A 27,130-nucleotide genomic window follows, 5' to 3' on the forward strand; every position below is an offset into this window, starting at 1 on the left:
AGTTATTCTAGCATAACAGAAGTTGGTAAATACATAGATAGTGAAAGACAATAAAATCGCATAGCTGACCATCAGGAGGAGACTGTGGCTTAACACAGGAGGAGACTGTGGCTTAACACAGGAGGAGACTGTGGCTCAGCGCGTTGTGTTTTTGCATTTAGAAGGTTGTAGGCTCAGTTGTCTTCCTTGAGTGCCGGCCACTTAACCCTAAATTACGTATGAATGCATGCATGTTAGTGAGTATGACTGGGTAATGTGGATAGCGTAATGTGCTTTGAGTTGTCTGTTTGATTAAATAAGTGTTATATAAACTGTCAACCAGATTAGGTAAGTTACAGACAGCGCTAACAAAGGCAAAATAAATAAAGGCTTCTGAATGGCCTTTAAGAGCAGAACTAGTGAGGGTAGAAATCAAAATGTTATGGTTTAGCAATCTTTGTTGATGATAACACTGGGAGAGGCACTGAGCTAATAATCGGTGGAACATAATAAATGTTAAAGACATAAATGCTTGGCATTTTTTAGTTCATAAGAGATTTTCATAGTCAAAAACAACAAACTAATTTACTCTCATAACCATATCAAAAAGTGAAGAAAACAGTAATTTAAGAAGAAAGAAATTATACAGAAAACATCTGGATTATTTTAATCGATTGGGAAATGTTAACATCACATGAAAAAAGCTCATCGTTCAAAATGACCAAAACAGGAAATACTAGGATTTTTATAGAATTTCACTGTGAGATCATGAAGTGAAAAAAGGTGTGTAAACCATCTGTGTAAATTAGATCACATTTAAATGCTTAAGTTCTGTAATATTTGAAGGCTAGGCATTTTTAAATTTAAGTAATGTGACAGCAATGACAAAAATGAAAATGTGAAATGTTAAAGGCAATTAAGATAGAACAGGTGTTGTAAATGCTGCAACTCTCTTGAGATCTGAATTCTATTTAAAAGTCAACACTTTTTCAAGAAATGTAGGTAAGAATAACCCAAGTCACTTTTTTAACAACTTTGCATGCGCAAAACCATCTTACCTGCTCTTCCACTCCTCAGGGGGATCACATCAAAGAATCTCCCAAATCCACTCAGGTCTTATGTCTTTCTACTGAGGCCTTCCTCTTCTTCTCGTGAACTTGTAAGACAATGTGCTTCTTGTGACTCTCAGCCATTTTCAAACTACATGGTGGGAGCACCGGAGCTACAATGAAAGGCTGAAACCAAAGCTAAGTGGATACATAAACACTAGAAGTGTGCAGCCAGAAAGCGGAAACTTGCAAGGAGCGTGCGCACACATTGGCGTTATGTGAGCGCATCACAATTATTGGCATGTGGGACAACCAATGGATAAGATGACCCGCCCCCACCACCACCACCACCACCACCACACGAAGCAGAAAGAGGATCGTCCGCTATGCCTTTAAGAGTATAGTTTTCATCTGATACCTTAAGCATAATAGCTTAATAATCCTGAACGTGCCATCTGAGCACAAATGAGGACACAAAACTGGAGAAGACATTCGTGTAGTGGAGCTTAACAGTTAACACAGTCATTGTAAGTCATGGTTATAGTCAGCGAAATAGCAAAAGACTTCAGACTATAGCCTTCATTTTGGATTTTCCTAAATGTTCCTGTTAGAAGTTCCTGAAAGTAAAATTTGCAAAGGAGTGAAACAGTAATGTTTGTTTGAAAGGTTGGGCACAATAAGGTGTCTTCTCTTCAAAAAAAGAAGACAACATGATTTGGTTTTATACATATATATCTAAATGAATCTCAGGACTGCTGGAATCATGTAATTTGGATAGAGAAACCAAAGTAGAGATGTTTGACTGTAATATATAAGATGACCAAAACCAAACACATCATATGAACTAAAATAGGCCAAATATCATATAAAGTCACACCAAAAATGAGTGCTTCACCTTATTGCTACTAAAATTGAGTTAACAAGATATTGAATCATGGCATGCACTGTTGTTTTCATTGCAGAGTAAGTATTCCAGACCTACAACAGCAAAGTAACAACTAAACTGTTCCAGCTGTATTGGAGACAGAACCCAAGTGGCGCTGCCCAGTGGTAGTGCATGAGATAGAAGCATGTCAAACAGAAGCAGCATTCAAGTGTGACAAAACTGCACACAGATGCTCACAGATGTTGATGTTAGCTGCTAGCCTAGTATTTTAGAAACAAATTACAAATGCTTGGTAGACACATTTAGGAATACAAGACACTTGGTGTAAGCTTTATCTTTATAGAAAATTGTTAACATGAAAAAGGATTTTACAGCACACCCACAATAATGCTACTTGAATGTTATAGTGTTTTTTCTGCTATGTAAGTGCAGATCATTAAGTATTTTGCTATGTTTTTTTGAGTGTCTTGTCTTCCTTCAGAATTGAAAAAGATTTTTACTGCTCGAAAATACAAGATGTTGAATCAGCGGTACCCGACAGCCCTGTCTGAAGCACTGTCTACAATGACTTGGTAGTCAATAATGAGCCTACACAGTTATGAATCCCCAACACGCATGGAATCAATTGGCCTGCCCAAAGGCTTGCTAGATGCTAGTGAAGTGCTCTTTGCACTGAATGGGGATCAATGGCTAAGCTGGAGCTGACCATCGATCCAAACCATCCTCAGGTCTCCTTCCCTGTACCTCCTCATACTTAAACAGCGCTCAACAACAAAGTAGAGCCAAGCTCTGCAGACATGAAATAGCAGAATGTACTGCTACATTTGCCTTATCATCTGCGTTGGAGCATATATTCTCTCTGAAGCATATTCACCAGCTTGCATGGTAGTTAGATCATTATTACTGTCATTATATTATTACTTATAACTGGTCACTGTTTCCAAAGGGGTATTTTCATTGTATTTAGAGAAGAAACACTCCACAGCCAGGTACGACGCTCTCAAGTACAAACATATTTGTTTGCTGAAACCCAGCAAAAGTATTGGCAGAGTGACGATTCAGCGATTCACTCTGATTAATTGAATGCCAGAACCCTTGGTCAGTCCTCCAGATGTGTATACTGTGATATTCAATTAATATTAGGGATGTACCAATATGAAAATTGGTACTGCATCACTGTCACATGCCCAAACAAATTAGCCCTGCCAGCCAGACTGATTTGCACCGTAAACACAGCATTTCAGTCTGGAAAGCAGCGGGTAGACCTCGGTTTCAAAGGCAGGGCTAGGTCGGGACAAACAGGGTCAGTGGAAACACGTTAGAACCAATCAGATAACTACCGATGCAACTCAAACTCCAAGCGGCACGCTCTGTTTTAGCCCTTAGTGCATCCAGATGTTGAGGTTTTAAACATATCCAGTTCATTCAGCACATAATAAAGGGCATCGTTAAAACATTGCTCGGTTGCAGCCGCCGTCTTGACTGTTATGGTAGCAGAAAAGTGCTGCTGCATTATAGGTAATTCTGGTGGTAAGAACGACGCGTCGATGGTCGGGTAAGTTTAGGCTGGAGAGTCTAAACCTGCCCAGACTTACGGCATGTATATTGAAAACACATGCCGTAGGTCATGGCATCCCTCTCCTCCTCCAGAAACTCATACACAAACAGCAACAAGATGGGAATAAACACTGGGTATTGAAGGAGAACATATCATGATTTTAAGTTCTTCCTTTTCACATTTAAATCATTCTGTTGTGGTCTATATAAAGTAAAACTGCAATGCTTTTGTCTGCTTCACAGCAAAACACAATTAGTTTTAAACAGAAGTGTGGAAAATTCCAGGCATTTATACTGCTTGTATTGTTCACTGCCAATACAGACAGTGAACAAAATGCAACCAAAGTTCACTGTGTCAAAAAAAAGCCCCCTTTCTTGAGTGCAAACGTGTTGTCGTAAATAAATATCTTTGTCAGCTTACAGAAAGCCCTAAAGCCCCAATAACTTTGCAAATTAACTCATTGGGGGATTCAATTATATCAGCAGTAAAATGATAGCTAAATGGAAGCAAGCTGATACACATAAAAAAGAAGATAGAGATTGTACAATAATACCACATATTCTAAATATGTTAAACTTTATAGTTAGAAAAATAGCAGAAGAAGATTCTAAGAAACATTCCTTTTGAATGTGCATTAAAGGGGACATATGCAAAATCCTTTTTTTAGCCCTTAAATGTATTTTGTTGTACACTTGAAGTATCTAGAAATGCAGAACAGCTGAGCATAGTCTGTTCACGAGCTGCTTGGATATCTTTATATTCTTTTTGGGTCATCATTTTTAATCTGTTTAGTTTCTCTGTGTTCTATAACATCTTTTGAACAACTGCGTAACAGTATTTGCTATGGAGCTGCTAAACAACGTCATGGGCGCCTGGCTTACCAATTTCGCAAATCCACCATTTTTATTTCTCACACTGATTTTGTTGTCCATGCTCGAGGATGCTGAAAGTACAAGTGCATAAGTGAAAATGTTCGGTTGTTGGGTGTATTAACCTACACAATTTATTGCACCGTCCCCCAGCATACTACAAAAATGGCCGATCGGGCTGGAGTGGAACGCTCTGCGACCTGGAGGTGAAGGAGTGAGGCTTCTTAAAGAGACAGCACCAAAGCTAGTTGCTCTCAGATGAACCTCAGAGCTGGGGCTGAGGAGGAGCTGTAAGGTAACAATAATGAGGAATTCAGATCAAAGCATTGCAGTTCCACTTTAAGCTATATAGACAACGACTGAATGATTTCAATGTAAAAAGGAAGGTATTAAAAGACATGAAATGTCCACTTTAATATATTGTATATATTTAAAAAAACACACACTATCTATGAGCCTGTGCAAAGAATAGGTGGAAGTTAGTTTTAAATTACATGAAAATGTATACAGGCATTATACAGGTGCCAAGGTTCTATAACGGCAAAACCAACATAACAGCATAACATCCTTATCTCCATGACCACCATGCTTTATAGCACTGGCTTGATATTCGGATGGCGGTTCATCCAGAGTTGGTCTGAAACATTGCAGAATTTGTTTGTGGTATTGATGAAAATGACCTGGGCTCCTATGAACCTTTAACAACTGTTTTTTGGCTTGTTTTTGTCATTTCAATGAGGAATTTAGAGTTCGATTACAGGAGAATTTGCTTGAATAACTGCTCCTTCAAAGGTTGACGGATGGCCTCCAAAGTGTTTACAGGGCTTTGAACCTTCCCTAGATTGATGGATAGCAACAACTGCCAAGTTCCATGTTTCCCCATAATGTCTTTTTGTCAAGGACACAGAGTGACTGCAAATGAAGTAAAATCTTCAATTTGCTGGCTTTCTCACCAAACAGGCCACTTCTTGGTGGATGACAGGTGCAAGCACATTAGACAAAACTGTTTAGAAAAGCAGCCGTGTTAGTGTGAAGAAAACAATAGAGAAAGTTGTGTTTCGGAGTCAGCCGCAGACTAAATCTCCTTTTTACACTAAAGAGTTGAAATTAAAGAGGGTATACTTAGTATGTGACCTAATCCCAGTTAAACAGCAGCAGTTGTTGGGCTGTGCTTAGACATTTGTATTTATTTTAACTTCTTTATTTTATCTCATCAGCAGAAGAGAGAACCATGCCACATGGAGCTCTTATTCAATCTCTCCTGCATTTGAGCTCTTGCCCCTAGAGACAGGGCATAGTGGCAAAAATGTGTTGCATTATTACTAAACAATACTGCATAAACAAGTCAAGGTCACAACTTCATAAAAAAATGAATTTTCTACATCTTTTCAAACTACTGTAAGTTTAAACTTATTGGCGGAAGTGGCTACAAAAGGCTGCAGTCTGTGTAGTTTTATCTTCAGACAAATTTCAGTGTCAAGGCAGAAAATTGAAGACAGATGTTTGTTATGTGTCTGGAAACAAAACTTTCAGATTTGTGGAAGTTCAAGAGATATATCAGAACGTTATAGTAATAAATGAGGGGAAACTGCTGGAGCTAGACATGAGAGCAGTGAGGAGCTTCAGGAACGGGAAACGGAGAGGCTAATTTGGGTTTATTCATTCAGACTATCAAACTCTATCGACCACAGAGCAAGACTGTTGGCACCCTTTTCAGAGCCTGACATATTTAGCAAAATTTACCACCTAGAAAATAAACTGCTTTTGGATTTACAGAAAGGTGCACCAACTGAGACTTAAATCGGTTAAAAGCTGTTTAAAAACGTCATTATGTTTTAGACTTTAGACTAAAAAATAGCGCGGTCAGAATGCATTTAGCTGTTCTGTATGACTTCTGTCAGTCTCTCAGTATAAAGCTGTGTCTCGACAGCGAAAGCTTTTTCAAATCATCATTCGGTTATGAGGTCTGTGCCTCCCACCCCCACTTTCATCTGAGCAGTTTACACAGGTTTAGCAGCTCTGCAGCTAATAAGGATGTGAATCCAGGTTTAAAAGGACCATTTTGCTGCTTATTGTAGTTATTAATCTTGTCAATATAAATACAGTTTAAAAGCTCCATCTAGCTGTTGTCTATACCGGCTTATCGATGCAGGGTCGCTGCGGGGCAGGGGCCTGTCGTCACTGCTCATTGGGTGAGAGGCGGGTCACACCCTGGACAGGTCCCCAGTCCATCACAGTTTAAAGGATTCAATACAAAATACATCAGAATAGCTGGCAGAAGCTGTGTGGCTGTTTAATATTTGTAAAAGCGCTCTGGATCAGAAATGATTGGTCTCAGAAGACGTTTCATTTCAGATTTCTGGATCAGATCCGAACCCCAGAACCCTTGATTCTTTACTTATGGTTCAAAATAAAAAAAGCTCAAACGTAACATGGCAATAGTACCAGAAAAGTAAAAGAGTAAGAAATTGTAATACTATTTCGTACAGCTACACTTTGATATCATAAGCAATATTTTTAAAACCTGATTAGCTCAGGAAAAATTGCAACACAAACAGTGCAGCTCTTGAGTTATTAGATTGGGAGGATGTACAAAATTTTATAAATTTCCAAAATGAAAAATAAGAGCTAAATGATCTTAATTGAGTTTAAAACTGCTTAAAAAAGGTTTTGACAAACCAATGAATGGCATCAATTACTGCTGACACTTTAGCAGTCTTTGCAAGGAAATCAAAGGGCTAACTGATATCTCTCATTGACTAGTAGCAGTAATGAATTCTGATTCTGCTGATTTAGCATAACAAAAGGAGGTACTGGTATTGCTTTATTTCATCAAACAGAACAATATAATAGTTAATTACTGTTTTTTTTGTTGTTCGGTGCTATAATGCTAAAACAGCTGGCTGTTGTGGTGACAGCCCACGACGGAGAAGAGGAGATGATAAGACGAGAGGGGAAACGAATGGGGAGCAGAGGAGGGGCAGGCAGTGAGATGTGGGGCGTCAGGCTGCAGTGTGTCTAGACAGTATTCATGATCCATCTGTCTGCCACCGCCACGGCAACAGCCAGCGGCAGGAACAAGATGGCAAACTCCATTACCACACAAACATTTGCTACATCTTTATCATTTAGCTTTTTCTCTCTTCCTTCTCATCCCCCTTTCTTTCTGTCTATGCACCTCCGTCCTGCTGTCTAGCTCCATCTCCCTTCCCCATCTCTTTTTTTTTTTATCTCTCCCCTCCCTCTCAGTCTGTCTGCAGTCTTTTCAATACCCCGTCAGCTTTTTTCGGCAATAACTCCCTTTTCCCCTTTTCTCTCTTCTTCCAGCCATCCCTCTCTCCCTCTGGGTCTCTCAGGCATCACAAGAAGAATGTGCACCAGCTCAGAAAATTATAATCGCTGTACAGCTTTTCCCATAGTAGACACATTAGCATTCACCCCAGACACCTAAACGCAGTATTTTAAGTACCCCCACCCCCCCAAAACTGCCTGCCAAGACCCCCAAATCCACCCCAAAACAGGAGCAACGGCAAGAAATGAGAAAAAAAAAAGTTTCTCACTGCGCCTTGTGGGATGGCAGAGAGGTAGACAGAAAAGAAGGAAAAAAATAGAAGAATTCACAAAACAAGGTTGGAGAGGTGAAAAGCATTTAAGGTAGGGGAGAGGAGGTGGAGGGAAGGGAGGGAGGGAGGGAGGGCGAGATGAGAGAAAGAGATGGAGGGGAAGGTGAGGAGCCCGCCAGACACACACATACCACACTCTCTCAGAAAGCCAAGGATGAAAGTGCTGCTGTAAAAAGTTTTCCCTCTCCTCCTAAAAGTTGTTGAAAGCAACCGCTGCGGCACATCAAAGTGGTCTGGCAGACAGCCATGGAAGCCCACTGGTGTCCTTCACCCTCTCTCTGCATCCCTCCTTCCAACCCGTCCCCCCCCCTCCCCCTCTTTGTTCCCATTGATCGTGACGAGTTGAGGGACCGTTCTCATATCGCTGCCTGGACGGTATTGCTCAGCAGGGGGGGTTAGGAGGCTGGGCTGTTGTGGATGGGTATCCAGGTGTGGTGGGATACTCAGGAGAGCCACTTTCAAGCTAAAAGTGCACTTACATCCAAATGAACAAAACCCTGTGCTGATGCATACGATGGAGGGAGTCTCTGAAATCGCCACACAGAAAGCTTCACCGTAAATTCTACTGAGTTAATTGAATTAATGCCAGCAAGGCACCCTGAATAGGAGTTCTGTCAGACTGCAACACCTTTTCACAGCGATGCAACAGATGCCGCTCTTATTACTTCAGACTCGGTCCAGGATCTGACTTGTTTAATAGGTGGAACAGCTAAGTATCTGCAGGGTTCTGGTTGGAATGGAGGACATGGGTCCGCATTATGATTGGGACAAAGCAAATACGCAGGACATCAAGAAGGAAACAAAAACCTCTGAACAGAAAAGATCTGTGAAGCACAGTAGTGGAAGGATCATTTGCAGGTGTGTTGCTAACAAGTAGCCCCTTGGAAACTAACAAAGACATGAGCCATCGTAGGGTTATCCTTAAAAGCAAAGGAAGGCCAAAATTAGCCTCAAATCTCTCCATTAAGAACATTTTATTTATAATATGACAAAATACACCAAACAGTCGAATTTGGTACATTGTGATGTTTTATATATATATATATATATATATATATATATATATATATATATATATATATATATATATATATATATATATATATTCACTAAAACTAAAAACAGTGAGAAAAAACTCCACTCCGACACTCTCTCTGACATCTCAGAGAAGGAAATTTGCTTTTAAAGCAGGTTTTAAAAGAAAAATAAGCCTGACCCATCTAATTCAACCAGAACTGATCACCCATCTGGATGACGCTTGGGATCCTTTTTTTTTTTAAAGCCCTGAGCTATATTGATTAGTTTTTGTCATTTTGCTCATCTCAGACTTGTATTCTAGCCTTCAGAAACTTTTTACCTTTTGCCGTCCGTCCGTCCGTCCGTTGTCTTCCGCTTATCCGGGGTCGGGTCGCGGGGGTAGCAGCTTCAGTAGGGAGGCCCAGACGTTCCTCTCCACAGCCACTTGGGCCAGCTCCTCCGGGGGAATCCCAAGGCGTTCCCAGGCCAGCAGAGAGACATAGTCCCTCCAGCGTGTCCTGGGTCTTCCCCTGGGCCTCCTCTCGGTGGGACGTGCCCGGAACACCTCACCAGGGAGGCGTCCAGGAGGCATCCTGACCAGATGCCCGAGCCACCTCAACTGGCTCCTCTGGACGTGGAGGAGCAGCGGCTCTACTCTGAGTCCTCCCCGGATGACTGAGCTCCTCACCCTATCTCTAAGGGAGAGCCCAGACACACTACGGAGAAAACTCATTTCAGCCGCTTGTATCCAGGATCTCGTTCTTTCGGTCACAACCCAAAGCTCGTGACCATAGATGAGGGTAGGAACGTAGATCGACCGGTAAATCGAGAGCTTCGCCTTTTGGCTCAGCTCTCTCTTCACCACAACGGATCGGTACAGCGATCCGTTGTGGTGAAGAGGTCTTTTGCATTTATAGCAAAGACCTCCAAAGGACCTCTAGCCATCTAACCCGGGGGTAAAAGAGACCCCTGCCACTGTCCTGAAAATGACCCCTGCTGTTTACATGAAAGGAGCTGTCCTGTGTCCAGATGGATGCATATTTGTGGCGATACCGCTGCTGAGCAGTCGATTCTGCTGCAGGGTGGGCCCAGTAGGCATAGCCCTACAATTCCAGGATGCTGAAGTGAATCTCATTCCCATCCTTCTTCCCGCTCCTGAATCGTCTTACAAAATTATCATTAGGTTATAAAACCACAAAAAAATAATGCTCCTCTTGAATCATGAGAATTATATGGCTATAATTCCATAGTTCCATGGCTTTAATTTTAATTCTTAAAGAAAACAGTTGTATGCCCACAAACAGTCCAGTAAACAATTACTTATTCACAACGTTTATTGTTTTGTGTTGTTAGGTATTTCAGGGTGTTTCATTTTATTTTTTTCTTCTGTAAAATGAGGTGAGAATGTTGTCCGCTTAGCTCACATTGCAGCTAGTTTTGGTAATTTATGTTTTTAAGATGCCAATATCTGTAGAAAAACAACCACTTATGGTACGTTTTTTAAATAACCTATATAATTAATAAATACTATCTAAGATTAGATAACAGAACATGAGTGTTTTCTTGTACTTAACTGAAAAAAGCACTTTTAAGACCAAAAAAAAAAAAATCCCACTCTTTCCAGTATTGTGGTTTTGCCAGTGTGAAATAGCACCAGAATTTTTCTGGCAGAACTACTTCAAACTGAATAAATAAATGCCATGTCTCAAAAGTAAGTTAATTAATAAATAAAGCCCATGAAAGAACCCATGAATGAACCCATGTACAAATTTAGGAAGTGAATGAATATACATAATTTAAGACCTGCTATTAAAAAAATTCTACATGTACTAAAAATGATTCAAGAAGATTGACCCAAAATTCTCTCTCTCTCTCTCTCTCTCTCTCTCTCTCTCTCTCTCTCTCTCTCTCTCTCTCTCTCTCTCTCTCTCTCTCTCTCACACACACACACACACACACACACACACACACACACACACACACACACACACACAGTTATTAGCTTAAAGGGGCAGTTAGTTTTTCACACAGGGTCAGGTTGGTGGATTAGTTTGTAACCTTATCAAATTAAATTATCATTTGGGAACTGGACTATGTGCTGAAATACAGCACATAGTGTTACAAAAAAAAAAAAAAAGCAAACAAAGAAGAGAACTGTAAGAGGCAAATACTTTTTCACAACACTGTAGGAGTTTTTATGACTTTTAAGACAACTTGTAATGAGCCGCCATTGATTCATTTTAGATATACTTATTCCTATTATTTTTGTAAATGGTTTTCTAATGTGATTTTTTTAAATAAATGGTGTAAAAATCAAAAAGAAAACTCCTTGTTTTCATTTAAGAGTACAGTTGTTAAAAACTTAACAAAAGGGGGTGATTCAGGCTTAACATAAAGGTAATTTTACATTATTTTTTTCAGCACTTAGGTTATGGATAGATTTAGATAAACAGTCCAGAACTGCTATTGTGTTATTTTTGTGTGTTTTTTTGGACTATTGCGTCAGCCAGCCAGTTGAATGGTTCCCGTGGCAACAGCCACACATTTGTGATCTGAACTGTTCTAAGCTTAAATTGGTTGATGTCGATCACCTTTAATGAAGCTGATCAGTGAGTTTTTACAGTTTCATCCTCGAATATAATAGATTTACATTAAGGCAGCAATACACCCCCATCTGTTGCTGATGTTATTATTCCTCATTGTTTAGTTTAGTAATTACCTATTAGTTGAGTCATCTTTCAATTTACTGTTTATTATCTTTGCCTTAGTAGTATAGGTAGCGGTTTTAGTGTAGGTGGAGTTTATTGGCTCATTCATATTAACTGTAACATTTTAGTTAATAAGTTCACAAATATGCGGAATAAATAACATTTGTTTGTGCTCGTGTTGTGTAATGTGATTGTTGTCTGTCCGTGCTCAGGCAACCCTTTTTGAATGGCTGTCTTATAACAGTCTTATTGATTAATGAACAAATTCACCATAGATGTAGATACATATTTTTTTGGTTAATCAATATCAATTTTTTTATTAGATTGCTATCTATAAGTCTTGATAAATATATAGAATCAACCAAAACTGTATCCCTTCTCAGCTCTTACTTTATATTACTAAGCATCAATGTCTTAAATACACATCCTCCACTACTGTGATCATTGTTCTGCATAGTTAAACACAACCATCTGAGCAGAATTTAATCTACGTTTAAATACAGACTGTGATAAAAAAACAAAAAACAGGTAATAAGCGAATCACACAGACCTATTTTCTATATGCATCTCACTGCAAATGACAGCGCTGATTGCATTTAAAAAGCATGAAAGAATGCTGTGAGTTGTTTTAGGGAACATCCAGAGACGTTACCGGCTAGAAGAGACAATCTATCAAGGAATAGTCACATTTCATCTTTAGAGCTATGGTAGAGTCTGCCAATAGATGTTATCAAACCAACTGTTTGAGTGGGATAGAAATCACTTACTAGAAAAAGTAAAGCTACACCAAATGCACCAAAATTATGTAAAAAGGAGTGTTTAGATATTATTTTTTACTCTTTGCAATATATTCTTTGCCTGTGAACAACAGATAAACCAGGTTGCTGAGAAATTAGCCAAAGGGTTCCATCGCCATCCTCCAGCATGTATGTGTTGCTTCAGAGATTTTTTAGCAGCAACAACTTCCAAGAATGTGGACAACCTACAGTGTGCCTACACTACGCCTCAATACCTTCTTTACATTATTAGAAACACAACTGCTGCTGCTTGACAGCAGACTTACTTGTGTGCACAGAAATGCAATAAGTATGATAGAAATCAGTAAGAGCTTAAAGCTAAAAAACTATTGCATGCCAATTTCCTCAGCCTGGGATGGAATGAAGTTCTTTCTTTTTCTCAGAAAAGAAGTTTTTGTTATCAAGATAAGCAAACAACTATAATCTGTAGATGAGCAACAAAACTGAAAAATAAAGATCATTAATTCCCAATGTGTGGAATTGCTGTCCAAGACCTCTTTGCCTATGTCATGTTGTCATATAGGTTCTACACAAATGATTTCTTGATCAGTTATATTGACACTGCTTTTTGTGAAGGTCATGCAGATACTGAGTCTAGGTTAAGCTAGTGGAACTGAACCCCAAAAACTGTGATTAAGCTAAATTATTTCATAATTTTAGCTATTTTTCCTGAATAAGCAAAATCCTCATTTAAAACTGCGTTTTGTATGTGCTCAGGTTATGTTTGTAAACTAAATATTTCATGGTCTAAAACATTAAAGTCATCTGACAAAAGCAAAACCAGAAGAAATCTGTAAGAAAAGTTTTTACTGAACTGTATATTGGTAAAATTGCCATTTTTCTGGGAGAATGTAGGTTTTGGTAAACTATTTCCTTTTTCTGTTAAGCATTGTTTGTTTCATTGGTCACATCTTTATTTCACATTACTTTTAAAACTTATGTTTTCCATTTAAAAAAATATAATACACCTTATGCACGTTTAGTGCCTTAAGTACGTGTTGCAGAAAGCAAACACTGTATCTGTCTCCTGGTGACTGACAAGAAGAACCAACAGATGAAACAATAATAAACCAAAAAATATAGATAAGATAAAAACAGTGAACAGCAAAAAGGAAAGGAGATTGTGTGCGTTTCTTGTGTGCAATAACAGATAAAGGTACGAGGGTGTAGCAGCATCCTGCAGCACTTACAGTTGAAGATACCAGGTGGAGGGTGCTGGGTCACCACAGGACAGTTTTCCTCATCACTGTTGTCCCCACAGTTATTCAGCTGGTTGCAGATCAGCGAGCCCAGACGCAAGCAATTCCCATTGGTGCAGTGGAACTTGCACTCTGCACAGACCGGAACAGAGGGATGGGGGGAATGGTGACGAGTCGAGAGAAAAAAAAAACGTCCTTAGTTTAGATATTATTAGTAATTAGTAATTAGTCACATCAATAGCACTGAGCTTCAACAACAGCAGCAACCTGCTTTTCATCATAATTAAACAAAATGTTCAGCAGTCATACTGAGCAATAAAATATTCCATCTGTCTCTTGCATTAAATTGTTACAACATTAAAACATAAACATAATCAAACAATAAACATTTACCAAAAAAGTAAAGATATATTTTTGATAAAAAAAAAAAAAACATTTGGTCTTCCTGCTATGGTAGTGCTCACAGGCGCAGTGGAAAAATAGTGTGCAACTACTGATAAACTATTTGGTCTAAAATGCTTAAAAATCGTGCTGCTGTGTGGAGTTCTCCCTCTCATCTGTTCTTCAGAATGTACAAGGTTGTGTGTAAAACCAAACAAAAAGCAGAGTTAATGGTTTGAGTTCACATAAAATACAAGGTCAGACAAATAGGGGTAAAAAGGGCCTCAACAATTGAATAAACAGCTTTTTTTTCCCCAAACAAGCCTTTGATGTGCTGCAGCCTCAACCCAAAATGTGCTCCTATCATGGTTATCAACAATACGCTTACATTGTAAATATTAATATGCCTGATTAGCAGCATCTGCTGAAGGAAAAAAAAAAAAACTCTCTCAAACATATGAATGTGAAAGTGAAAAATACAGATGCTCCGGAGGGAATGAATAATCAAGCAGAACTTTCATCATGGCGAGGGAAAACCACAATAACAAATTGTTTGATGCACTGGAAATCAAAGCCCCGTCAGTGTGGCCTAGTGTGATGTGTGTGGTGGTAAGCAGACATTTTGTGAGGGGTGAACTCACACTGAGACCCTGCGGTGGGTTAGAGGGCCAGAGACTGAAGCACATAAATGAATACAGAAGGATAAAGAGTAAAATATAAAACTAAATAACCTGTCTGGTTATCCTAGCACCAATATGCTGATTTCTAATACGAATGTTACGTATGTAACTACGGTTCTATGAAACTGAAAGTTCCCTTGCATGCACCGCTTGAGTAATAATACCAACGGAGTCACACAGATGACCAATCAGAACCTATATAGTCTGACGTCATCCGAGGCTCTGCTCCTACAGAAACCTTTTGCGAATGCAAGCATTCTGAGAGACAGAGAAGCTCTGGTGGTCATCTGGGATTCATAGAACCATAACTATCATTCTATTTCATCCCTAATGACTGTCAGAGGGCGGTGCTGAAAGCACTGAATGACTAATACCAACTGTGTCACAAGGAATCCTGATCACATACCTAACATGGAAGGTGTCCTTGTGGAAGAACCTGGCCTTGACGTTCATGTTGTAAAGTCTGGTGAACGTGCTTGGGGATGTCCATGATACAGCAGCACAAAGGGTTTCCAGCAACCCCCCCCCCCCCCCCCCCCCCCCCCTCATGACTGCCAAGGAAGTGGAAACACTCCTGGGCGTTCCTCTCCCGACTGGTAGGGGTACAGCGTCCTGCACTGTAGGTGAGGCTGATGACGTCAGCGATCCTCTGGGAGAGACGCCGTTTGTAAAGAGGACAACCCAATCTAGGAACTCCATAACAGATGCTGGTCTGAGCATCTCACACCTGTAGTAGCAGCAATGTATGCCTCCAGTGTCCTCACTGGGCACAATAACTCAGACCTATTTCCGGTCACATCTGGCGGAGGCTGAAACCGAGCCAACCTCAACAGCTGGTTACAATAAGAACGAGGCAACACATTTGGTACAAACACAGTGTTTGGCCACAGAGTAACACCAGAACTGTCCATTCCATTCAAGACACGAAGGGCTGACGGATAGAGCATGTAGCTCACCAACCCTCTGTGCTGAAACAATAGCCAACAATTGTATGACGGCCACTTGAGGTCCGTCTGCGCCAAAGGCTTAAATGGAGAATGGCACAGAGCCTCGAGAACCAATGGCAGATCCCAGACTGGTACCTGGGGAACCAATGGCAGAAACAACCTACGAGTACCATGCAGAAAAAAAGAAACTAGATTATGACTCCCACACAGTACTGCCATCAACAGCAGCATGATAACCTGAAATCACTGCAACATTTACTGTAAGTGTTGCAGGAGAGCAGCCCAACATCTATCACATCTACCACACACCTCACAACTGTCTTACTGCCCTTGTACATCCTCTGGGCCATCCTCACATAGTTCCTTGAACTAAGTTTGAAATACCATACAAAATACTTTTTGGATGTATGTGTGTACACATGTGTGTGTGTGTGTGTGTGGGGGGGGGGGGGGTCCCTTGAACAGAGGCTTGTTGCTGGCTGGCCTACTGCAGATGGTGCACCTGTCCGTATCTCCGTCATTAACAAATGAAGATTTAAGGGGCTGCAGGACGACTACACTTCACCTGATGATCGACTCTGTTGGTATTGTCAGCCCATTAACTCTATCTCTATTCTGAGATAGAGTTAATGTTCCTGACCTCAGCCCAACAGATCATTTAGTTCCTATGCTCCACTTATCTGGAACAAACTTCCAGAAAATTGTAAAAGTGCTGAAAGCCTGAGTTCCTTTAAATCAAGGTCAAAAACCCATTTGTTTAGAATTGCCTTTGACTGTTCTAGTTTTAGTTTCCAGTTTCCCATGTTTTATTTTGTTTAACATTTTCTACATTTTATTCCAACTTACTTTTATTTCTGTGTTTATTTCCCTATGTTTTAATCATGTAAAGCACTTTGTGTTGTCTTTGTACTGAAATATGCTATACAGATAAATGTGCCTTGCCTTGAGCTCTGTGTCTCCAGGTTAAAGCGTCTACACTTGGAAACCTTTGCCAGACCCTCTTGAACCCAACCACCTTCTGGTTCCCTCATACCACAGCTGATCTTCCCTCTAGCTTAACCCTCCTTTGTCATCGTCTGCCTGCCCGCTTTCTGACTCTGTTCACTCATCCCGGATTACTGGACCCACCTATTCCTATCCCCCACAGAACCATTGCATCTCCTCTATCTTTCCAAAACAAGCCTACAATTCCACACGCGTGAGCCGCGTCCTTCCTGTTCTTCTTACATTTGGGTACCATCACAACCTATTACCGTACCCGAGAAAACTCCTCTCCTCTTCCAGACATTATTAACCTCCGGACCCAGAAAACCCTGCTCAGTTGATCTTCTGTCCCTTGTACTTTTCTAAAAAATGTCTTATTTATCAGCGGTTTCCAGCATTTGATTCTGCATGTGGGTCAAGAAAATACCTCTGGCCATGGTAGTCATATGCTTTCTCTAGATCTTCTAAGACACTGTTTGACTTCCTAATTTTTTTATATTTCACCAACACTCCTAAAGCAAAAGGTGTTTTTTAGATGTAACCATACAGCTGTTTCTTTATTGCGACGTCTCTTCTTAATCTAGGTTCACCAATTCTTTCTGATATGTATATGGAAAAGCTTATCAGTCAGTTACTGTTCATTATTATTTCAGTGGTCCTGTTAGATCTTTTTTTTCTGCCTACCTGTTCTAACATTGGTTAGTGGGTTCTTGTGGTTTTATTTAGTCATTTTTCATGTATTCCTGTTAGGTTCTGCTCCTCTCCTGTCCTGGCCATATCATTGCTCTTTCTCCCTCTGCTTAATTACCTATACACATTTAACCTGTACCTAATTGTTCTACTTATCTTCCCTTGTTTGCTCTCCTAATTAGTCAGTCAGCTTAGTCACACTCATTGTTAGGTCTTCCGATATGCCATCCCCTGTTCTGGCCTGTAACCCTGTTGGGTTCCTGAGTCCCGTTTTGCCTGTAAGTTTTGTTACTTCATTTACTTAATAGATCACCTCACTCTTCATCATGTGACTCCCAAACTCTTGTCTGCATTATGGTCCAAGACAACACCTGACAAAGATCATTTTCCAGAGGAACCCTGTGCTCGTTGCTGCACTATTAGCTTAAAGTATTAAAGGCAACTGACTGATTGTAGTCGAGCACTAATGAAGATTAAACCAATATTGAGTTACTTTGATGTTGGGGATATTGGTTTAGTGCTAGGCTCAGCTATTCTATTGGAATCACACTGTTATTTCAGTCTATGTCCAAATTAAAATGTTGCACAGACTTTCCTCAAGTCCATTATTACTGTCACGGCTAATGCAATACCTTTAATTCAGAAATTTACAATATTTCAATCTAAGTGGATGAAGAAAAAGAAAAAAAAAATTCACATGCTTCAAGAACACTGATATGCATTTCCAGTAAGATTTTTACCATAGAGACAAGTATTCTGGACTTTGCTTCCTAATGTGATTCCATCAGTGTGTGTGTGTGTGTGTGTGTGTGTGTGTGTGTGTGTGTGTGTGTGTTTCACTAATTCTATCCCAACACAAAAAGCGGCCTTTTAGATGCTGTTGAACACCTGATATATTATCTATATCACAACTCTCATGTTTTTTTCTTTAAATAGGTGAACAGATCAACAGTGTAAAATCACTACTGTAATTAAAACTGCACAAACTTTAGCAAGTAATAACAGAGTGGCGGAGGCGTGTTCACCTGCGTGTCATCACCATGGATATGTTTTCTAAGTACATGTGTTTTTTTTTTCTTTTTGAGGGATTAAAATTGTTTTTTCCTCTGACTGACGATGCAGAGGAAAGGAAACCACCCAACCATCAGCGGCAGGAAAGAACACAGCATGGCAGAGGTGGGGCATGTAAAAAACAACTCTGAAGTTTTCATTTACCATATGTACTTAAAACAGACTGGAAAATAGTTACATGTATTAGGAGTGAGTGCACAGCGGGAGAAAACCTCTAAAGTTGCATTGTGTGCCATTCAACTGCATGCTGCACATTCATCACCAATCAGCTGTTTATGTAACAATTGTAGGTGCGAACCCGAAAATCAGCCGAAGACAGAGTTACGTCAAAAAAGGGTTTATTGAAAAAAGCAAAAACAGACCAGGAGATACAGGTGGAGCCAGTTTTGAGCCGATGCAGGTGGAGCACGTACACAAACTGAAAAAAACATGGCAGCACGACACGAGTGAGGTGATGTGATGAGATACGCTGTGAAGTGACGATCCGGCAGCGAGTGGGTCAGTGAGGCAGGTACATGAAGGCAGGTGAACAGGTGAGCAGAATTGGAACTAGTTAGTGACAGCAGGTAGAACTGGTCTGGGCAGATGACTGGTGACTGAGAAGTGGACTGAGGTATTAGGAGGGTTTTATTCAGACTTTAAAATTAAAGGTATGGTGGACAATTTTCTGGAAATGTTTTTCAAGTCACTTTTTGAATAACCACACAAGAGCATCCTACCTCTTCTTCCGCCATTACCTGAAAAAAATCTCACAAATACTCTGGCCTTATTTCTTTCTTCGGAGGCCTTCCTCTTCTTCTTCTCATAAACTTGTAAGACAGTTTGCTTCTTGTGACTCTGAGCTATTTTCCAAATATACGGTGAGTCACTAAATACATTAACAATACTGCATATTTTTCATTGATATCATCAAAGGTGTTGGTTGCTTTGTACCTGTGAAACTTTTTCTGGTTGGTTGTGCTGTTCTTTCTATATTTCTTTGTGCAGGTGTAGAAACAGACTCTAAAGATGTTATCTTGCAGTTGCTTTTTCCTCTGCTCTATCTTTGTCACCATTTCTTTTTTAACATTTTGCTTCCTCTTTTTCTCTTCCTTTCTTTCTCTTTTACCTTTCCGTTTATGTGTCTATCGAATTTGAAATAATCCCAAAATAATATCTAATAAAGTTTTTTGCATATATATCAAGCAGAGCTTTATAGCGAAACCAGTAATGTGGCACCAAGTAAATTTATTGGACTCTCTATGGCATTAAAGCTATAGTTTGTAATCCTGTTCAGAAACACTTTTTGTGATACTGGGTAAAATTGTCCTTCCATTCTGCAAGTAGTCAATACATTATGTATTCAGAAAAAAGAGGGTTAAAAAAATCTCTGTTAGAGCTGCAGGCCTGTAAAATCCCCCTCTGTTCCTCAAGTTCCGGTGGTATCACCTTACCTGTTGGTTGCCCCACATGCTAATCATTCTGACACGCTCACATAACGCCAATGTGCATACATGTTCTTTGTTAGTTTACTCTTGCTGTCACTGTCAAACTATGACAATGACAGACGTGACAGAGTCTGGAGATGCCGTGGAGAACGTTCTGCTGCCTGCAACATCCTCCAGTATGACCGGTTTGGCAGTGGGTCAGTAATGGTGTGTGTGTGTGTGTGTGGGGGGGGGGGGGGGGGGGGGGGGGGCATTTGTTTGGGGGGCCACACATCCCTCCATGTGCTCACCAGAGGTAGTCTGACTGCCATTAGGTACAGAGATGAGATCCTCAGACCCATAGTGAGACCATGTGCTGGTGGCCCTGGGTTCCTCCTGATGCTAGTCAGTGCTAGACCTCATGTGGCTGGAGTGAGTCAGCAGTTCCTGTAAGATGAAGGCATTGATGCTATGGACCGGCCCGCCCGTTCCCCAGACCTGAATCTAATTCAGCACATCTGGGATATCATTTCTCGCCCCATCCACCAACACCACTTTGCACCACAGACTGTCCAGGAGTTGGTGGATGCGTTAGTCCAGTAAGTCTGGGAGGAGATCCCTCAGGAGGAGACCATCTGCCCCCTCATCAGGATCATGCTGTAGGGAGGTCATACAGGGAGGTGGAGGCCACACACGCTGACTGAGCCTCTGTTTGACATGTTTTGAGGACATTACATTTACATCAAAGGTGGATCCACCTGTAGTGTGTTTTTCCACTTTAATTTTGCGTGTGGCTCCAAATCCAGACCTCCATGGGTTAATAAATTTGATTTCCATTGATAATTTTTGTGTGGTTTTAATGTCATCACATTCAACTATGTAAAGAACAAAGTATTTAGTAACAATATTGTAGGTTCTACTTTAATTCAGATCTACGATGTGTTATTTTTGCGTTCCCTTTATTTGTTGAGCAGTATATATATATATATATATATATATATATATATATATATATATTAGGGCTGGGCAACGATTAAAATATTTAATCGCGATCAATCGCCCTGATTAATCGCGATTAATCGCGATTAATCGCATTGTATTTACAAACTCCAAGAATGAATTCAAAAGTAGTGTAAAGAGCACTTTTATTTTAATGTTCTGCTGCCATATGAACAAAAGTGTTGTAACATTTGTAGCACTTATTTTATACTGGATATTTTCAACCCATCTATTGAATTTAGTGCACTAGTTGATCTTTTCTTCATAAGAGAACAGCAAGCACTGCAGCCAAAATATGGCCTTTTTTGACCTGCTGTATATTAGCCAGTCCCTGAGCTTGATGTATCATGAAACTGTTGACCTGGGACCTTGGGTTTTGTGGTTTTTATTTTATTATTACAATTAAATAATAATAATAACAATAATGTTATGTTCAGTGTTTTTTCGCTAATCCACCTCTTATATATTTCAATCCTTATGTAATTTTGTCTGTGTTGTGTGCACCTGCCTGTTGCTTTAATCCTATAAATTTCCCCGTCGTGGGATAAAAAAAGGATTAGCTAATGTTATCTTATCTTAAATAACACTTTTTAATATATGTACTGGGTTCTTTCAAGGTCTTAATTACATGTTATGTGTGGGCTCCAGTAACATCCATCCATCCATCCATCCATCCATCCATCCATCCATCCACTGATCTACCTGGATGTTCCCTGGAGGACTGAAACGCCTCAGTCAGAGACGTCTGTCGGGGCAATGAGAGAAGTTTCGTCTCCTCTCTCCGTTACTGGGGCTCGACGTTTTCATGTTTTTTCACGTGCTTAGATAAATTTGTTGTGTTTCCACTGAAATGAACCGGCTTTTTACAAAACATACAGCTTGATTTCATTTACGGTATTAAAATAAAGCCGAACGGTGCTACTTCCCCTGTTCATGTTTTTTCGCTGCTGCGGTCTCTCTCAGCTGTTTCTTTGCTAAGTTTGTGTGAGAGCTGAGTGGGCGGGCCAGGCTGAGCCTGCGTGCTGATTGGCTGGCGCCGCTGAGCCATGTACAAGAGAGGAGGGGGAGCGGGAGAGTGCTGCCGTGACAGCGCGCTGCAGTCAGCGCGTGCTGACTGACACTGACTGAAAGCATGTGAGCAACATGCGTTAATGCGCGATAAAATAAATATCGCCGTTAATAGTCTAATGAATTAACGCGAAATTAACGCGTTAACTTGCCCAGCCCTAATATATATATATATATATATATATATATAAATACTGCGATAGACTGGCGACATGTCCAGGTTGTACCCCGCCTCTCGCCCATTGACAGCTGGAGATAGGCACCAGCACCCCTCACAACCCCACAAGGGCTAGAGGTGTTAGGAAATTTATATATATATATAAAAAGTTTTTTAAGTCTATGTTTTTAGGATAAGGTCTATTATAATTTGAAACATAGGCCTGTAATATAAGCATATTTTATTAGCTGTAATTCTACGTGGATTCCGTGGGTTTCTTCCTCATATCTGACCTGTCGTGCGAGAGTAGAGGACAGTCTTTCCTGCCTTTCTTTTAATATTGCTTTCTTTCTGCTCTCTATGAGGCCTCTACATTTCAACCAACAATGAAGCTGTTCTACGTTGTGTTTTTCGATTGAAGCAGGTTGAAATGAAGCTCCAACGTCATCATCTTTCAAAATTATTTCCATTGCAGATGTTGCAATTTTACGGAAGCTAATATTCTGTCCGAACATCTGGGCAACTCAAGCCATCCCAGGCGCTTGAGAAATTGTGATGTCATTTGCGATCAATCCTATACAATAATCACAAATTTTTTGGCAGAAAGTCCATAAACTTAAACTAAGTATTTTCCTCTTCAACTGGGTGCAGGACTTCAGAATCTTCCTCTTCCATCGCTCTCAGTGTTGGCTACCCATAGGACTGTCTGCTGTGAAGAAGACCAGGAAGATGATTGTGAATTTGAGAAGCAAACAATATCTCCCACACACATGGGAGGAATAGCTGTATTAGTGGTCTCCATCTAAAGGTACCCCAGCCTTCACCTCAGGTAGGCCCCCGCTGGAGCAACAACTGCTTCTGTCTGGCTAAGTAAGCTAACCAGTAGAGCCACTTCCTATGGTACAATACAGACACTGCTGTTACACTTCTTTAAAGCCATTTTATTTTACATCTTGTTATGTGCGTTGTGATTTTTAGTTAGATCTGTGAATGACAAATTAGAGTACTTATTTATTGGGTAAACATAATCTGTCTTAGAATGTTTTTGTCATTAGCTGATACCAGGTCGTCAGTATCAAATGTTTTTCTTGGCTGTGAAAACTGGAATGACAATTTGAATCATTATAACACATTTTCAAAAAAAAACCTAGATTAATCACAGTTAATTCATGATTTAATAAGGGGAATATGATGTTATTTTTTACCAGGTTGTCAGGTTAGTTTGTATCACCTTGTCCCCCTCAATAAATAAGATAATTATCTGGAAACTGCATTTTCCATTTATTTCTTTTAAGAATCTGAAACATTTAACTGTGACAAATGGGTTCTACTTTCATTCTTATTTAGGGACAATTTTTCTTAGTCAGGTGATAGCAAAATGTGCCACCTTTAGGGGGAAATCATCGGTGCTTAAGGAGGAAAGCAGCTGGCAGCGCACACACAGGCAGCTTCTACCCGCATGGAGAAAACAGCAGTGAAGAAAGAGATTGCTGGCCCGCTCCTGGTGCTAGCACTTCCGCTTTGCCTGGCTGGCAGGGAGCAACCCCATGACAGTGCACATTTTCTCTTCTTCCACCCATAACAAGAACAGCTTGTTCTGCTCCTGTCTAGACGGCGGCACAAGGAGGAGGGGCAGGGACAGAAATACAATTCAAAGAACAGACCAGCATGAGTGTTCTTTGCAAAGCCCTTTTCCCTTTCTTTGAAATGGCAATCAGCAAAGCCAGAGTTACTTGCTCAGGCTGTCTTCTTCTCAATCTTTTATTTGGTCTCACCTATTACTCTGATCATCTGTCTGTCCTCCTGTTTCAGCCTCATCACCCCTTTCTGCCAGAGGCTTCAGATTGATTACTCTTACACTCTCCCATGTACTTGGTTCAATCTTGTCTTTTACCCCTATGTCCACCCTCTCACTGTGCATCACTCCATAGCTGTCTTCCAGCTATCGCCTGTCTCTTCCACTGCTCATCTTCCTCTCACCGTCACAGAGCACTACTGACAGGCATTTTGAAGCAAAGCCTCGAAATAGTTGAGAATGTGTAGAATCTGCAAACCTGTCATCTCCCTCACACACACACACACACACACACACACACACACGCAGGTTAATAAATGTGATAAATGCATTACAGAGAGGGTTAGGTTCAGTAAAGCTCTACACGTCACTTAGTTTTACATAAAGCTTGGAAAAGTGAGCAGGAGGCAGATAAAAAGAAGCTATTGTCATTAAAAGAAGATGATTGTTATGATATGTGACGGATTAAATGAAAGGCCACAGCATCGTGAAAATGCTCTCAGAAATATCTTTGTAATCAGAAAATAAATATCTGTGCAATGCCATGTCTTTAGGACAATATGAAACCTTGGCAGACAGCGCTAGTTTCCTTCTGAAAAGCGTCTTCTCTGTTATTTCTCTTTAACTCTTTGTTTAAACCCTGTAATTCACCATAATGTTCTGCTTATTGAGACCCACGTTTAAACACATATACAGGTGGGCTATTAAAAGAAAAGGTATTGTGGCTTTATTATAAAAAAAACAAAAACATTCATTACTTTTTCTCTTTAAGTTAAAGTTTCCCTAAGCCTGGTTTTTGCACGTTCAGTCATTTCTAACAGAGATGTGGTAAAAAAAAATATTGATGTAGCTTTCCCTGCACATAGCTTTTTCTCCGCATCACTTTTCAAAAACAGAGGCTGACAACAAGCACAGAGGTACAAGGAGGTCATCAAAGGAAAGCCTTCATATACAAACTAAAGTGTCTGAAAGAGCTCAGGCTCCCAGTCAAGAGACGCATCAAAGGGCCAAAGAATCCAAGCAGGAAGAAGTCCAAAGGATCAGATTGGAATAAGAAAACTGAATTAGAAAACAGCTGGAATGCCTTTAGTGCTGACTTTAAGAGCTGCAAAGCCACTGAACTGAAAGAAGCACAGGCGAAGCAGGTGATCAGAGGACAAGGCAAACGATGTGAAATGAATTGATCAAACTAAAGAATGTTCACCTAGTTAGGCCAAAATAAGTGGAGCTTTACAAAGATTCAGAATTTAGATTGACAGGTAACCTCAACGTGTCCATTTAAATGGAGATACCATTTTTATGATGCATGCAGATGTGAGATATTTTGGAACAGAGGCTTTCTTATACTCCTTTACAATGTTATATGTGTGCTTTGCATTTATTTGCCATCTGCAAATACACTAAGTTAACTCGTATTTTTTTCCTTTTCACACATCTGATACTGTAGGATGTGTAATGTGAACTCCTGTTTTCGACATGTCGGCATAAATTGTATACCATGAATTTCTCAGTGATGCCCTATGTATTGCACAGATACCAGCGTGCCATCACAGTTATATTCTCAATTGTCTGAAATCAGGAAAACTGTCAGGTGAGACATCTAAGGTCAAAGTTAGTGATGACGGAGGAGAGGAACCAACAGAGTGAGGAATTGGAGGCAACAGACGAGAGAATTGTAATGGATCCAGGAGAATAAAATGAGCAGGACTCAGAAAATGTTTCTCTCTCTCTCCCCACTTTACATCGTTTACGTCAGTAGAGGGAAAATTGAATACGGGCTGAAAGTTTTTTTTTACAAGATTAAATCCGTATCAATAGCGCAGCACCCAGAAACAGCGCTGCTCCTGCTGCTGTGACTCTGAACTGCTACAAACACTGATGTGCATTCATGGCCACACAGCTGCAGCCCCCACTGCTGCTGCTGGGAAAATTGGTGGTAGACGTGGTTTCTTGACTCTGCTCACGCACAGAGCTGTGGTACTTTTCACTGGATAATATGACTCAGACAGGTGCCGTTCATTTTACAGCTGCAGTTTTAGCGCATATTCAGACTGGAACAGGGAAGGTTTCTCAGACAGCCAGATTATTTGAAAGCCTAGAGCAACTAGATGTCCAGCAGTTTTTTTGCTGCCTAACTCCTGATTTTCACAGATTTTCCTGACTTGCGTAGCCCCTGTCTGACATCTACTTGACCTTCTATTTTCTGGAGTGGACCTGGACAGATATCATAACCACAACCTTGCCTAGTCCTTTGGATCTGTCTGCCCTGCCTAACCTCTGCCTGTTTTCACCATGCATGATCCTTGCCTGCCTCAAGGACCTGCCTCCAGCCGCAGTCAACCTGTGTGTCAACCAGCTCTACACTGCCAGGCTTCTCCGCATTCTACAGCATTAAGCAGATAAAGTTGTAAATAAAAACATTTGCACAACATCCAACGATCACTCGTTGAATCTGTTTTTGCAGAGCCAATGATTAGCTGTTATTCTATGTATCAGATGCATTTGGCTAGAATGATAGGAATCAAAGGCAGTTTTCACCGTATCTATTTGTTTTCTTTTTAGGCAGAGTTATAATGTCTATTTGATACTATGTTTCAGGTGAATTTACTCTGGGAAATTTACTTACGCTTCATAATTTATAAATATATTTTTTTTCATAATTTGGACTTTTGTATTGTTTTGGACTGTCATCTCAGTCATCTCCCAGTCACCAGTCGGCTCCACCTGCTGCTGCTACTTATCGTTCAAATCATTCCACCTGGTACCTTGCCTTTATATACCCGCCTCACTCTCCACTCCTTGTAAGAACCTATCGTTTTGTCTGCATGCCTGCATGTGTTCTCCCCAGTGATTTTTGTCGCTCTGCCTGCCAATCCTGTGGCTCTGTTCTTGCCCTGCTCTCGCTAGTTCACTTAACTAGTGCTTGTGTGCACCGCCTGGTTACGGTTGTTCCTGGGGATTCTGTGTCTCACTCACACTCCACACTGGGGACACATCAGCTGCTTCTGGTCAAATTTATCTCAGCCTGCATCGTCTGGTCAGCCTGCATCTCTTGTTTCCTGCCATTACCAGCCATCAGGGTTTCCCCCAGCGTATTATTAGCCGGCCCGCCAGGCTTCTGACATAGGCTCAGTCCTTAATGCATCCATCAGTGGCAGATCGTCGGCAGGGGCGTTCAGGTGTCATCCCCATCAAAAAATGCCGGAAAAAAATGTAGACCCTGTAAACAATAATTATGAAATAAAAAGTAACTATCCAATCTGTTCT

General features: G+C 40.5%; 1 protein-coding gene across 2 annotated transcripts in view; it reads right to left on the minus strand.

Annotated features, from left to right (window-relative positions):
* Positions 1-27,130, minus strand: part of LOC105933136 (low-density lipoprotein receptor class A domain-containing protein 4) — a 259,066-nt gene that overhangs the window by 173,796 nt on the left and 58,140 nt on the right. For both annotated transcript variants that reach the window (XM_036129040.1, XM_036129039.1), the window contains exon 2: positions 13,677-13,817. In XM_036129040.1, coding sequence (XP_035984933.1) covers positions 13,677-13,817 — 141 coding nt within the window. The remainder of the gene's footprint in view (positions 1-13,676; positions 13,818-27,130) is intronic.

The sequence above is a fragment of the Fundulus heteroclitus genome, chromosome 3 (genome assembly GCF_011125445.2).
Source record: "Fundulus heteroclitus isolate FHET01 chromosome 3, MU-UCD_Fhet_4.1, whole genome shotgun sequence".
Lineage (NCBI taxonomy): Eukaryota > Metazoa > Chordata > Actinopteri > Cyprinodontiformes > Fundulidae > Fundulus > Fundulus heteroclitus.